The following is a 15,939-nucleotide window of genomic DNA, read 5'->3' on the forward strand; positions in this document are numbered from 1 at the left end:
AAATGAAAGCAGATTTTAGTCAAAAGTTCTTAGTAATTATATAGCATGATTTTTCCGTGCCAGAGCCAAGCATTTCTTTTAAAAATGCACTATTGACGGGAAAATCCTACATAATTTTGAAATTGAGCATGAAGGTCGTGCTGTAACGAGACGTCTTTGGAGCATCTATGTGAATCCTGAGATTTTGTAGATTTAGGAGACTAAATGAAAAATCATCAGTTATTTAAAGCTGTTAGTTATTGTTGCTGTTTTCAGGGCATATGCTAGCTGTGAGAACAGTGGTGATCACATGTAGACAGTTCGTGATTTGTGTGGTATACCGAAGACGCACTGGGTGTTGTTTAGTATTGGACACCTCAAAGGCCAGTTTTAGCTTGAGTAATATCGACTGCTCTTCTTCTGATGATAGTTCAAGTTTTAACGAATTTGAATTCTTATTCTGTGGTGTTTTAATATGAACTTAAATAGGTGGCTGTAATTTTTAGGCTGCTGAACTCTTTTGGTGCATGTAACTTTATTTTAGTAATGATGGAGATCAGTGCGGGACCGGATCTTAATTGTAATTCTATATTAATGAATAATATCGTCAAGTCATAATGTCAAGTAAGTTTACAATACGGAATTGGATACTAACAGTATATTGGAAATACGTCTTGAGCCATACTAATATTGTTACGCGAAGGCAAGCAAAATGATTGATTTTTCTTAACAAAAGTGAAGTATGACTATAACTTGGTATCATCTTGTTATTCCTCAAATGAAAGAACCCTATAGAAATATGTAAAGGCCCTATTTACTACAAGGATGACAATGTGTAAATCAAATTAAGTTGTGTTATACTTTTATTTAACATAATAGATTGCAAAATCTTAACTTGACAGTTAGAAACATAGTTCCTCGTGGGACGAGTGGGGTATGTGCTTGCCTACTGATTCGGTAGTCTTGAGTTCGATTCTTTGCTTTGCCAACGTGGAATCAGAGGAATTTATTTCTGGTGATTAGAAATTAATTTCTCGACATAGTGTGGTTCGGATCCCATAATAAGCTGTAGGTCCCGTTGCTAGATAACCAGTTGGTTCCTAGCCACGTAAAAATATCTAATCCTCCCGGCCAGCCCTAGGAGAGCTGTTAACCAGTTCAGTGGTCTGGTTAAACTAAGATATACTTAACTTTTACGTTAGAAACCTGGTTAATTTTGGGGAATCTACTCAACTGCCACTGACGGCCCACATACTGAAGTGACTTCCATGGTATTCTTTGTTGGACAAAATTGGTATGAACTTTTATACCGAGCGTTTTTATTTATCAGAATCCGTAAATTTTAAGTACATAATTATGCATTTACATCGACGTGTTTCAACTATCTTTTTATTAAATTAATTATGACACTGACTACTCTGTATTAAATTTATTATGGCCACTGACTGAATTCCTCATTCCAGGCGTACACATGCTACATCACCTATCTCCCAGCCGTCGCAAGTAATATTAGCGAAGGAAACAGTGCTCCTTATCTTCTCACGTGTGTTGCTTTCTCGGAGCTACTTGGTCGGATCCTTATGTCTGTGATCAGTGACAGAGGGTGGATTCCTCGCCGGTATTACTGTATGGTGGCCAGTTTCAGCGCTGGGATTGCTGTATTAAGTGAGTAATATATAATACTTTAACTATAAACAGAACAGCGAGAATGCCGAAAATAATTGCTTTTTATTTACATCAACGTTTTGGGAATCCCCTCCCATAATCAGGGCTACAATAAGATGAGTTTTTACAGTATTATAGAATGCGCTAAAATAGCTGATATTTGTAGATATTAATTATTTTGGCATAATCTATAACATTGTAAAAAGTATTTTTTTCGTAGACCAGATGATAGGTAGGGATTCCCGAGACTTTGGTGTATATAATTAAAATGAATAAATGATTTCCGTTCTTCTCGCTGTCCTGTTTATTGTTAAACTTAAGCTCGCCAAGAGCAAAAATCTTGCTAGTCCTTCAACTGTAGATGTTAATTGTGCAAAAAAAAAAAAAAACTTGGTTTTAAGCCATTTCCTAGTAAATTTTGATACAGCAATATACAAAATAGTGTGTAATCGTTAATTTACACTGGTGATGTGTCCTTATTTTGCCCCAGTTCTCACTTTCGTTCGGGGGCTTGGAGTCCTTGCTGGTTGTTGCTGCTGGTACGGTTTTAGCGTCGGAATGACTATGACAGTCGGGCCCATCCTGCTGGTCGAGTACCTGGGAATGAAGCTCCTCCCCTTTACTTTTGGGCTTCTACTCTTCATGAATGGCTTCACTGCTTTCATTGTATTTCCGGTAACAGGTAAGGATTTTATTTTCAGTGTCTCCTGATGTTACAGCAAATATCAAGACAGAAATTCATAATATTAAACATTGAATAAATTATCGTGTTCTCTTATGCTGCAACTGTATCAGTGGCAAAAATTATATTGTATATTTTTTTTACGTTTTCCAGGTTTACTAAACGACCTGTCTGGAGGCTACCATATCACATATCGAGTCATCAGTATTCTGGCAGTCATCCCGGGTATTTTGTGGGGCATGGTCCCTTGCTGTGCAAATAATCAAGGTGCTAATAAGTCACCAACTGATAACGTTTAAGATTAACCACATAGTATTCATAATTTACCGGAACTGCTTTAACATAGTTTATCTGTTATGTCCGTAACTAAAGAACAGTAACCAAAGGATTTTTTTCTATGTTGCAAGTGCTCCAGTAGCTGAACCACATTCTTTCAAAAAGATTTAAGTAGAATTATGTTCACTGAGTTGCTTCTAGAAAACAGTGCTGTATAGGAAGACCACATTTATTTGCAAGTATTCTCGTATATTGTGAAGAGTTGTTCCAGATTGGTTCCTTCAGTGTTGTATTAATATTGCTTACTTTGCCGTAAAGGAAAAGGTATCAGTCCATACAATCTTAGTGTTATTAGTGACAAGTGCAATCACATTAGTTATCAAGATATATTTATTTTAGTAGTCTGTCGTGCAGAAAACGAAAAGTGCAAGAAAGACCGTTTGTGTATTTCACCATTTCAAAGCAGGACATTTAATTGGTGCTAAACTGGACAATTTGATATTTTGAACGTCATGTTTGATACATATTCCATTGTTAATGCTACCGTGAATTTTAAGTTGATACTTAAGCAGTCAATTTGTGATATCAAATGGACACATATCCGAATCAGCTCATGCTTAATAGGAAAATTGCACGCTCAGTATTGACCTTTTATTGTGTGAAAGACTTTTTGTACTTGACCAAGATACTCGCATGAATACAGGCCACACATAGTAACATATGGAAAGACTGAAGTGACTCAAATTGTAAGACGCCATTGAATTGTGGACTTGAGGGTTATACTGTATATTTATTCATAAGTCACTCATTCCAACCAGGTTCGTTAAACCAAAAATATTCATTCCATAATAATGATGTCCATGTTTTGTATACAGAGAAGTCATAACATTCAGACGTAAATTTGCCTCTTTAGTTTGCTGTTGCAGCAGCGTTCTAGCCTAAATCAATGAAGGGATAGCTAGTCACTATATTCGTCCAGATTGAGGGTCCTTTATTGCAGTGATGTGTCTATCTAGTCATGGTATTCCTTTCAGTATTCAGATTTTGATACATGCAGAATGCATTATGGGCTGCGAGGGTCAAAGCACGAGTCTCAGAGGCAGGGTAACACTTTGTGTACACTGAGAAAATGAAAGGATAAGTCAAGCAAGGAGAGGGTGTATTTGAATGACATTTGCTTTTATGATAACCAAACTGTATCGTGAATGAATGGGACGTTTTGTACATACGCTTTTAATGTTATTCCAGGATGGTAAGTCTGAGCAACAAATTTCTGTGTTGAATGGCGTGAGAAAAAAACAAGAAAGTACCCACTGCTTGTTCCAGTTTCTTGATGGAGAGAAAGATTTAATGTACTATTTTGTATATCACACTCCGATAGATATATCCAGCTTTTTACATTTTTTCATTCTTACTCCATGCTCAAGATACTCCATGTTCTTTACTACAATCATTTTTACACAAACCAACCTTAATCTAATAAAATGTGAAATAGATCTTATGTTATTATCCTTTATTTATGTGTTAATCTAAGGGGCGTGTAAAGCTGAATTTACTCCATATTAATGCTGTTACTAAGGAAGGTAAGTTTGGTAGAATTCAGTGCACTGTATTTATTATATGGATTACAACTACTGTATATTTTTTCAGTAAGTACACTTATACTGAATCATGGATACTTCTTACTAGTATAGAGAGGTTTATTTGGGATTTGTAATGGAAAGTGTTATATTATCAAGGTATATTTGAGTTGAGTTAACGGCTCATGTACTGATAATATATCCTTTCCCTTTGCTTTTAGCCTATATAGTGGTGTGGTCATATAGGTAACCATAAAGTTGCTTTCAAGGATCGAAATTAAGGAGTCGAAGTGCGTAGATTCTCATCTCCGCATTTTTTCCAGCAACGTAAAGAATGTTGTGGTTGATGCTGAACAGAGGTTAAAACTAGAGTTTCATTGTGGTATTTTTGTTTTTTTGCACATTTCGGAGCCTTGAAAATAACAGTGCAATTTGCAGATGAATAACCTTTTTATTGAAACATCCTATTAAAATCGAGGCTTCGTCAATAATAAACAACTGCAAAGTGCCTCTGCTTATAAATAACTCCATTATATCTCAGCTGTCCATTACTGGAATGAAGACTAAAATGGGATGGACATGTTTGGGAAAGTAATAAATACTAAAGGAATAATGACTTACTTTTGATTAACTGGAAAATGTAGGAAGAGCATTCAGTAACACCGCAGGGTAGACTGTACTTTTCGACATGGTGGAAAAGTACAATCACGTACATTATCTCTGTCAAACCTGTCCTGTTGGGATAGATGTAGCTACGGCTTTTAAAAGATGTAAAATAGTCATCCCGTACAGAATTTGGAAAATATAGTCTTATATAGTTTTCTTAATTACGAATTTTCACTCGCTTGAGGAAATTCTTACTCTGTTAATTTACTAAGCATATATCGTGTAATCATAAGATAAAAGATGGTTCATTGACAAAATGAACACCTATGAACTACGCTTGCGCAATGAAGTTTTCTCAAATTTCTCCGAATGTTCCTCCGAACTACAGCAAAGGCCCGGACGGACACCTTAAACTGCACGGTGAGGGTTCCCTCAGCATTACAGAGGCGTAACAATAGGGTGGCAGAGGTGGCAAACTGCCACGGGCCCAGGGCCTATAATGATTAAAGGGGCCCATGGACGTAGAGTCACGATGTGCAATTTGCCATTTCGTGGACACAGAGAAGGAACACAAGCAGAAGATGAAGGTGATTATGATGAGGATGAAACTTGGAAATTTCACTTGCATCATTAAGTTGCTTTCTAAATTATCCAGTTCTTTCAGAATTAATCAGTAAACCTAAAGGTAAAACAAAGCATATGAGCCCAATGATACAAAATGAACTCATTCAGTTGCTTTCAAAGGAAACTGAAAAAGAACTTACTTGTGCCATTAAAGCAGCTCCATTTTATAGCATAATCTTAGATACAACGCAGGATATTTCCAAAATTGATCAGATGTGTGAAATATACCGTTACTGTAGCATAGAATATGATGATAATGGAAAGCCAAAGGCCCTACAAATAAATGAGTTTTTTTTTTTTTTTTTTTTTTTAAGGTTGAGGGCCAAAGTGGAGCTGCACTATCAGATCAAATTTTGCAAATAATTAAACAAAGACGACTTTCTATTTCAAGGTGTCATGGCCAAGGATATGATGGAGCTAGTAACATGAAGGGGATATACAAAGGTGTGCAGAAAAAAATAATTGATGTTGAACCCAGTGCAGTTTATGTTCATTGTGCTGTTCATAATTTGAATTTGGTGATTAATGATGCTGTCAAGGATGTGACAGAAATGGCCCATTTTTATGATATTGTTCAAAGAGTCTGTGTGTTTTTTGGATTGAGTATCAAGAAATGGGACATATTATCTAGCTTATTTTCTGAATCAGGCACTCACAAAGGGGTAACTATTAAAAAGTTGAATCCAACTAGATGGGCTGGACGTTATGATGCGGTATTTGCTCTCAAAGTTCGATTCTGTGATGTGCAGAAAGCTCTAGCACAAATAATATGCAGCTCTGAGGCAGACGAACGCAATGAAGCCACTGCACTAAAGAAATGTCTTGAAAATTTTAATCTTTTATTCCTTTTGACGTTTCAGTCCAAGATCTTTCAGTCAATAAATTTAGTATAAAAAATGTTGCAATCAAAAGCAGTTGATCTTGCTAAGGCAGCAGACCTCTTAAAGGTTTGCATGGATGATAAGTGCAGATTAAGAAATCAGTTTGAGGATGTAAAGAAAGAAGCAACAGCCCAGAAGTGGTCAATCAGACCAGAATTTGAGAAAAGGAGACTTCGTACCGTAAAAGGACATTTTGGCGAGCTTTGTGAAGACCAAAGATTAGAAGATCCAGAGTTTGTGTAGAGTAACTGTTTACTATCGTACTCTGGACATCATCATAACTCGGTTGAACTTCGTTTTACTGGCTTGCATGAAGTTGTCTCATCATTCTCAGTGTTGGAACCAATCTCATTGCAAAATTTATCTGACTCAGAGCTGTACGAAAAAGCATCTAGTTTTGTGAAAAAATACCACAACGATGTGTCATAAACATTCACACAGGAAATTCTCAGCATGAGATCTGCTCTGGAGCTGTATTTGTCTTGATTTTTTGTTCCCGGCGCTCCTCCGATTTCATAACAGTCAATATCTCTACGCTATCTCTCGATCAATAAAAAAAAAATGCGTTTCACACATTAATCACGTAGGAGTGTTTGCAGCGTTGTTTTGTGTATCCCATTGCGTTACGAAGTTTGTAGTAAAGGCCATAAATTAAAATTCACCTGGAAGAATTCTGTCTTTCAGTGTTCTTTTAGTTTATTCTCAGTAAAACCGGAAATGAGTGACATATAAGAATGTATTTAACCTGAACTACCCTAAGGCACTTGGCCCTTGTCTGGCCTATTTCGCCCTTCCCTTGACCCCAGCCTAACCTAATCTAACTTGGGCCTTGTAAATAAAGTTAATAGGGGTCACTTAAAAAAAAAATAATATACCTCACTAACCCAGATTCAGAACTTGAAGAAGTGTCTAGGGATATTACGGTGTATTGGACTAGTTTTGTATTTTGCCACGACTATAATTTCTTCTTTAAACAAGGTTTCCCACTGTGGTCGCCCATAATACTGTAGTAAATAGGCGTCAGATACATTCAAGCACAACCAAATAATCCAAGGAATAAGTTCTACATCAGCAACAAAGGCAACATGACTGATTTTTTTTTTTTCTTTTATAAAAAAGATGTTCCAAATATGGTAGCCGTCCTTACCGACAACGAGGGACAATTTGAGAGAGAGAGAAAAAAAAAAAAAACTATCGGAAGCCTTCAGCCCATTCCACGCGGTCGAGCTTTGCTCGATGAACTCAAGGTATCTACTGTAATTTAAGAGGTAGCGTCATCACCATTGATCGCTGTTGTAACAAACTAAAATATGATTTTTGCCTATTTGTTTTTTAAGTTTCGCTATGATTTCGCTATGATAAAAACAGCTTCGCGGGCTTAAAGGAAAGTTTAGATTTTTGTTGCACACCTGATAATGATAAAAAAAAAAAATAGAAAAACAGGCCGTAATTGAAAACTTATAACCATCTTGGATGAACTGTGTTCGACGTGACGTCAGAACGGCGAAGTCATAAGGGACCTAGGTATACACTGAACGTTTGTCTGTATCGTATCAATAATATTGCGTATGGGCTTGTCTGAATGCAAAAGTTGGCGGAGTTTCGTGGCCTGAACGATCTCAGCTGAATCTGTCACGACCAGGTTGCTGGCTTGTCTGTCATACACAGGTCGTTCAATGTTTATGTGTTCGTCTGCCGATGAAAACCTATCGACCGTGTGTTGAACGTTCATACTGTCTGAATCGGTCTGAATAGCGCATGTTTGTCGTTAACGACAATCGTTCAGTGTATGGGCCCCTATAACTTTTCCCATTGGCTCTCCTCTTCTGACGTCACATCGAGCAAAAAGCAAAACTCCCCCGGGGCCCGGCCCCCGGGTCCTTAGTCTTACTCGCGAAACCATCGAAACATTACAAAGAACCTAGCTGCTCCTGTGTAACAACATTCGACGGCAAATATCTTTGTAATGGTAAATTTACAATAAAGTTTGGTATGCTTTAGTTTTGTGCATTGTCTATTTTAGGAAACTTAGGAACTCCAATCGAGATCTAGTATTAAAGTAAAAAGAAAGAATGAAAAAAAGCATAGGTGAGTGTCCAACAAATTGCATATTTATTCCCATCCCTTTCGCCCCTCCATTAGTTTGTACGTTTCTGCATTCTAATGGTTTGGGTCATTGTACTTGCAGATTTGGTAATAAATGTATAATTTTTGTTGCCTTTAACTACCGAATCCGTACCGGCTGATAACTGTAGACTCGATGTCCTTTCACAAAAGAGGATTGTGCATTTGTTACATTTTATAAAATGTTTTGTTTTACTTTAGCTCTTCCCCTTTTTTCAACTACCTGAAGAGGAAATGAGAAACAGTGATTTCTTCGAGAATTAAAAACATATAAGGAGAAAAATGACTGTAGATCTCTGTAGACCGAGCTAATATCACGAATTTTTATGAGCTGTGAAAAACTAGAGAACGGTTCAGAATGCAGTCGCCAATGGTCTTTGTTTCTCTAAGAATGGCGCATAGTCTTAATTGCACAATTACCTTACATAGCTGTATTGTTTCAAGTGAACACCCTCTCGCTCCGTATGCACGAGTATATAGTCTACCCTTGACTGATATAACATCTTTGTAACTTTGTAACGTCGTATTCATTGTGGGGTTCTAATATTATTGCTCGTATAATTACTCTTATTTTCACTCTTCTCCCGTCTTGGATGTTGGATAATTTTGACAATTCGAAAAATAATTTTTCGAAATTCGTAACACAGCAAAACTTTAAATGGTTGACGAAGGTTGCAATTTACCTCTATATATCAGGCGCGCGTTCCCCTTCATTTTTTAAGGGCAAGGGAAAAGTACCTTTCAGAGAATTGCTTGATTTAATTCTCTCTTTAAAGCAAAAGGATATAAATTACTTTGTGCTGAAGATTTAGCCAATACTATTCCCGTAGAGTCTATACGTAAATGTGTTACAGGAAATGCTTCTTCGAATCTAAAAATTTTTGCTGATCCGAGTAAAAAGAGAGAGGAAAGAGTTAAAGTTATTTACCGATGTAAATAGTACAAATTCGCAGTAAAATAAAAACAGAGATTAGGATCCCATGCTGGGATTCTTAAAGAAATTTTGCTAATATACTTTTCTGTGAAACTACGTTACCTATCAAATACCCGATGTTGGATGACATGAAAAAGGATTGCAATGAATAAGCAGACTTTCCATAATGCTGCATACGTAAATATCACTATCGTTAATATTCATTTTTCTTGAGCGCTGAGATTATAGATTTAAAGCTAAGTTCGCCGGGAATTCCGGACAGGATATTAATGAAAACGATAAAATTGACCTTTAAAAAATGACAGTGCAGGCTTAAAGTACAACTTTAAAGGTGTATGAGATTGTGAGGGCCTTCAGGAATACAAATAAAAATATCTATAAGACTAGTGATCTCATCTTTTAGAACTCATAAGCCGAACACGGCAGATATCATTGCGTCGAATATAAGAAATACAATACCTACAGTTCACAAGTGGAGCTAAGCTACCTCGGAAGTTTCACTTTTAAACTAAAGGGAAACAAAGACCTTTACGCGGAGCGGCGGAAGATATGCGCAGTCAGAGCCGGAGATCATGACGGTCACGGCTGAAGTACACGACGCATCATCAGGTGACACGTCTCATAGTGCGAACATCTAGGTAGTTCGTCTCATTTCGTTGCCCATTTACAGCAATCACTATTTTCTGTTTTCCGCGCTTGGAAAGATTTTCTCATTAATGCAATCTATTTAAAAACGGATGTTCTTTGTTCATTAAGCTTTTTCAACTTCTCTTGTGTTTTATTCTTTCAGTGTGGCTACCTAAAATAAAAATTTAAATTTTCAAGTTGGCAACATAAGTTCGTACGTCGTATTTTGCTCCCTTATTCACTGTCATCGCCTCAATCGAATCGTTACCTCCTTGGTCGTTTATTTCCTCATAAACACGGAATAATGCTCGTTATCTACTGCGACAAACAATTTTCATGACTCATCTGTTGTTAGATTATAACGAATGATAGTCAAGGTGAAGTGGCAGCAGGGAAAACTCCCCTCATACGCCTTATCTCTCATTCCAAATGAAAACATTTATCCTTCAAGGCACCGACCATCCTTGAATATATGATTGCAGAATGTTTTTATTTTTAACTAAAATGCTTATCCCACATCTTTGTTGTAGCAAAGATGGTATTTGCCGCCTTGTTAATAATTAACTGGAGAAGACCAGAGAATTTGTAAATAATTTACACCGCATTTTTCCATTTCGATGGATTTGTAGCGCTCGCGCGCGCACACAGATTTCGATTTATTAATATATATCCTATATATAGATATAATATATAGATATATATATATAATATATATATATTATATTATATCTATATATATATATATACATATATATATATATATATATATATATTAGAGAGAGAGAGAGAGAGAGAGAGAGAGAGAGAGAGAGATGAACAGTACGTACATTGCTATGCTGGTCAGACTTAAGTAGCTTAGTCCAGTTGAAGTAGAAAAAATCAGTCGCCTTATCAAAAGAAAAGGTCTATGATCAACATGCCAAAAATGGAATGGTGAATATAAAGCAATTTGTAAAAAGAAAAAACAATCCAAGCACCACGCCATATATACAGAATGAAAAAATGCCAAGCATCCCCGCCATATATACAGAATAGATTGTTAGATAATTCGTGATATGAAGAAAACATTACGATTACATGGTACCTATTAGCAAGTTTTAGAACACAAAAGCAGATCGTTAACGTAGTTTGCTTTCAAGGTTACAAATTATCTACCAGACAGCCAGTGTTGGGATTTCCTTTGTTTCGATTTATTGAGATAAGTTTGTGGTGACTCACACTTTGTGAACAAATGTCATTTTGTTGTTGTTAGATTAAGTTGCCCTTTTACTAGCATTGTCTCTCATTGAATATGTAGATGGTTTCAATTCAAAACCGTTTTTAAAGATATCGGTAAGTTTCTAAGAGTAGTAAGAGTAGGGTAGTGTTCCGTACTAAATCAAATCAAATAAATTTATTGTAGGAATAGTGTATTTCTTTTCTAAGTCAGCGTATGATGAATTAATGATTCTCATTATCATCGTAACCTTATACGTACTAGTAGCAGCTGTGTGACTGATGCTGGTGTTTATATTTTTTCCTACACCGATGTGTCTGTCTGTCTGTCTCGTCCATCCGGTATAGTAAGATAATTTCAAGGTTTTAGCAGAATAACCACCCTGCCCCATTATTACTACGAAGATTACATGTGTTTTGAAATTAGTCAGTAATGATTCTCATAAAAAACAAGGTTTTCGTATGCAATAACGATTATTACCTAATAGGTATTTTTTTCCCCGTTTTTCACCAAGGACCGTGATTTAACTGAAGTGAGAGATAAAGTCACAGAATACTGATACACCTTAATTAACGGGATTTTGACAGTTGCTGCATCAACGTTTTAACATTTCACAAAATCGCGAACACCTAGGTTCCGGGACAAGGAATCCTGCTTAACTATCTCAGGTACAATAACAGAAAGAAAGATCACTTGCGCTCGTAACTGCAATAGAACAACGCGACTAGTTCTTGCATAACCTCAAATACTCAGTAGCAGACTGAGATCTAGGGGAAAAAAAACTAATCTCACTCAGCATTATAGTTCATATTTTGTTCTTAGATTGGTTGCATAAAAAGAATTGTTTTTCTTTTTTGTGAAAAATAAGCAGCTCTACTAGTTTATCTGGTCTCGACTGGAAGATATTTCAAAATTTGTCTACGGTATGCACATTTTTTCAGGGGAGTACATGGGAAACCTTACAAGACTGAGTGAAGTGTTATAAGCCGTTCGACACATACATAACAGGGTAGGCTACGCTCTGAACCGGACAGCGCACACATGTTTCAAACGACAACTTATTCACCAAGCATAAAAATTACCCTTTGTTCAAAACATGTCTCATGAAAGACCGTAAGGAATGCCAGTTAAGTATAATGGAGAACTAAGATTAGTTGCAATAATAAAGCTATCGCAGAACTTTGCTGTTACAATATCTGATGGACGTCGTAGCTCTGGAAGGAGAGATATTCATATTACAAAAACACAGAAATAAGATTTTAGAATTTCAGACGGGTGTCAGAAGAACACCATTATTATTTAAGCACGGTCATGGTTATATATAAAATATATATATATATATATATATATATTATATGATATATATATATATATATATATATATATACATATATATATATTAATGCCGTGTTCTTTAACCGGTTGCTTGCCTCAGTTCCTGCATCTATAGTGAGACATAGTACGTATACTAATGAAGCCTAAGTGCAATTCGTCTCTTTTATCAATTTTATTTTTGTGGTCATTGTTTCTTCTTCTTCTTCTTTTTAGAATACAGGCGCCATCTCTCAACTTTTTTACTTTATTCATGAAATGTACGAAAGTACCACAGAAATAATCACCTGATTTCTAGCATAAGCAAAGGTTTGCAGTTACAACGTGAAGGAAAATTCATAGCGAGCATTAGATGAAGTGAGGTTGACTTATATATCGAAACGTGTATTCTACCAATGTATTTATTTCCAATTTCAATAATAAACGGTGATTTCATTACTAGTTGTAAGTAAGCATTAAGATATGCAAGACCGAATATATTATGTGCGCCACGTAAGCAGACTAGCTTTTGCTGCATTAGTTAAAATTGGTGTTTGGATACCGTAGATTTATTTTAATACGTCTTAGCAATTTGCTCTCTCTCTCTCTCTCTCTCTCTCTCTCTCTCTCTCTCTCTCTCTCTCTCTCTATTGACGTGTTTATATGTCGGCTCCTGACAACCAAGAGACTGTGCTCTCCTGGCACAGCCTACTCTAATGGGAAAACAGCCTGGTTAAGACCAAACCTGAAAACAAAAATTCAAAACATTTAAGTAAAAATAAAAGAATACAAACATTTCTTCGGCACAGACAGATCTGAAATAACCTATATATATTATAATATGATATATATAATATATAATAATATATATAGATATATCTATATATATATATATATAACTTGCTCTTCGGTATGTTATCTCACACAGTTGCGAGATATAATTTGGTCTCATATTTCATAAGAGTTATCAATAAGTAAATCATAGTGATTCCTGCCTTTACTTGCTACCAATCCCATATTTTACTCCATGTGTAACTTCCCTACTAATTTGCCTATAAGAAGTTTTTCAGTATTGTAAGATACTTTCTTGATTTTGTGCAATGAATATCTAGAAATATTATGCTCTTGTAAAGAGAATTCAGATGGTCTCGTCTGGAAATACTGATAACTCTCAAATATTTTATTTTCACAGAGGTACATTTAAGGAGTACAAGAATGAATTTAAAATACATTGCGCAATGTTGATTTTTGAAATTGTACATGAACTCGCTGTATTTTGTTCTCGGCTAGTTATGATTTAGTATGTTCTCATTTATTTCCTTCAAGGTTACTTCCAGTTTTCAGGTTATCAAGAACAGAAATGCATCAGAAGTAAAAACAAGTATTTGACTAATATACCTGTCATGAATATTGTAGCGTAACTTCAGTGATTTAAATATAATATATATATATATATATATATCTATATATATATATATATATATATATATATATATATATATAATATATATAATAGTGTGTAATCCAAGTGCTTTTTCCTTTGTACAACAACGACTGTTCATGGTTAATAAAGTACACGTTTAGACTTGCCATAGTCGAGCCTCTTTCATCATCAGCGGTGGCTGGCTGTCCCAAGACTGTGTTTTGGGCTTTGGGACGGTATGTAACGTCCTAAAGGTCAGGACTTGTTGCCGCAATCTTCTCTATTATTTATATCCTCTTGGACGGTGTAGGCACAATAGTATAAATCATATTCAGTAATAATCCATTTTCAGATTTAGCAAGTATTTAACGTTCGTGTCCTCCTCCCACCCATATGACATAATATGTCATATCGTGAGAGCTATACGAAATTGATATACCATATCATGTAATGCTTAAATACTATATAATATAATATAGTACTTGCTGAATAATATAAAAATATTTTCTTTCATGGCCTGGCCGAACCTCTCCTCGGAAGAAAACCTTTTCATTGAGAAACGGTATTTCGTCAATGCATGTTCATTCACTCAATAACACTGAAGAGTATTTTACGTCTAAGGATATTTTACATTATAGCTACAATAATATAATTTAATTAACAGTTATTTTGTACAACCAACGAGAAAACGATATGTGATAACCAGTGGTTCCTGAGGACTGTATCTAATCTGTAGAAGTAGAATGAAACGAATCAATCAGCTGTTTCCTCAATTCTAGTGTGTGGACAAGTTGAACATTGTTTGGGTGTGACTTACGTTCTCGTGATACTTTTCCGTCTCCATATATAACGATTTCTATGATATCGCAATGACTGGCTGTTTCATATTCATTATAAAAAGGAAGCAAGATGTTTGAAGGATTAGTGTCGGATTTGTTAAATCGTGTCCTTGGGACATACGTGGAAAATTTAGATGGAAACAACTTGAAGCTGAGCATTTGGGGAGGTGAGTGACATGATTGTTCTGTGCTACGGTGTACGTCAGTCAACATCAATTTTTACCTGTTTCTGTAGTTATATATATCTCTCTCTCTGTCTCTTTAGGCTATATAGCTATAACCTGAATACATCAGTAAACATTGTCTGTGTAGCTACTATAGCTACCTACCTAGTAGGTACCTAGGTACCTATTTTCTCCAAAGTTAGAAATTAAGGCCAAATTTTAAGATTTAAACAGAGGGTAGTGAAAAGGGTGTCCACATCAGTGGAAATCTCACCAAAACGCTTTCGAAATTTTTAGATACCTATGGATAGCTAAGTAGACATGTACCATACCGTAGGGTAAACAACCTCCTTGTGTCCATCTTGCTCAGGCAGATCACCCTTTATTTAATTGGTGAAACACGAATACAATTAGTAGTACATCTTTAAGCATTCCATTCAAAAGATTGAAGTTTTGTCAACATAATGGGATATAGCTATGAAAACACCATAGGCTAGGTACGAACTAAAATAAGCATGTGAGGTCTTTGTAAAATAGGTAGTAGGTAGGTAGTACTAGCTAGGTACCTAGTAGGGTAAACAACCGAGTGGACTGGCCAACTCACCGACTACCGCGGTTTTGGCCTCCCTCCAAAAAAGTACTTTAACACGTCCTGAGACCAGAGATGGTCATCAGTCATGAGTTGTTGGTGGTGATAGCAGGAGCTCAAAACCTCTACTCTTTTTTTCGAAGTAAATATTTTCTCCAAAGTTAGAAATTACGGCCATATTTTAAGATTTAAACGGAGGGTAATGAAAAGTGTGGCCAACACAGTGCACACTACCCCAAAACGCTTTCAAAATTTTGACTTCCAATTAAAAAAGTTTAGAAGATTGACCCAATTAAAAAAGTTTAGAAGATTGACGCCATCTCGATGTTTGCGGAGTCACTTGTGTCAACAAACTTCCCATTTCCTGTGTTAAATCCGCACACCACTTGTACCCATAGACGCTGGGGCACTTTCATCAC

The 15,939-nt window shown here is 36.0% G+C and overlaps 2 protein-coding genes across 6 annotated transcripts in view; both read left to right on the forward strand.

The window, feature by feature from the left end:
* Positions 1-4,098, forward strand: part of LOC135217312 (uncharacterized) — a 214,545-nt gene extending 210,447 nt beyond the window's left edge. For all 5 annotated transcript variants that reach the window (XM_064253094.1, XM_064253092.1, XM_064253096.1 and 2 more), the window contains 3 exons: positions 1,443-1,644; positions 2,135-2,326; positions 2,480-4,098. In XM_064253094.1, the coding sequence (XP_064109164.1) occupies positions 1,443-1,644; positions 2,135-2,326; positions 2,480-2,625 (540 nt within the window). In that variant the 3' untranslated portion in view covers positions 2,626-4,098. The remainder of the gene's footprint in view (positions 1-1,442; positions 1,645-2,134; positions 2,327-2,479) is intronic.
* A 10,494-nt stretch (positions 4,099-14,592) lies between these two features.
* Positions 14,593-15,939, forward strand: part of LOC135216964 (intermembrane lipid transfer protein Vps13-like) — an 840,085-nt gene continuing 838,738 nt past the window's right edge. The window contains 1 exon segment of the mRNA XM_064252490.1: positions 14,593-14,934. Within this exon segment, the coding sequence (XP_064108560.1) occupies positions 14,838-14,934 (97 nt within the window). The 5' untranslated portion in view covers positions 14,593-14,837.

Source organism: Macrobrachium nipponense, chromosome 7 (genome assembly GCF_015104395.2).
Source record: "Macrobrachium nipponense isolate FS-2020 chromosome 7, ASM1510439v2, whole genome shotgun sequence".
Classification (NCBI taxonomy): domain Eukaryota; kingdom Metazoa; phylum Arthropoda; class Malacostraca; order Decapoda; family Palaemonidae; genus Macrobrachium; species Macrobrachium nipponense.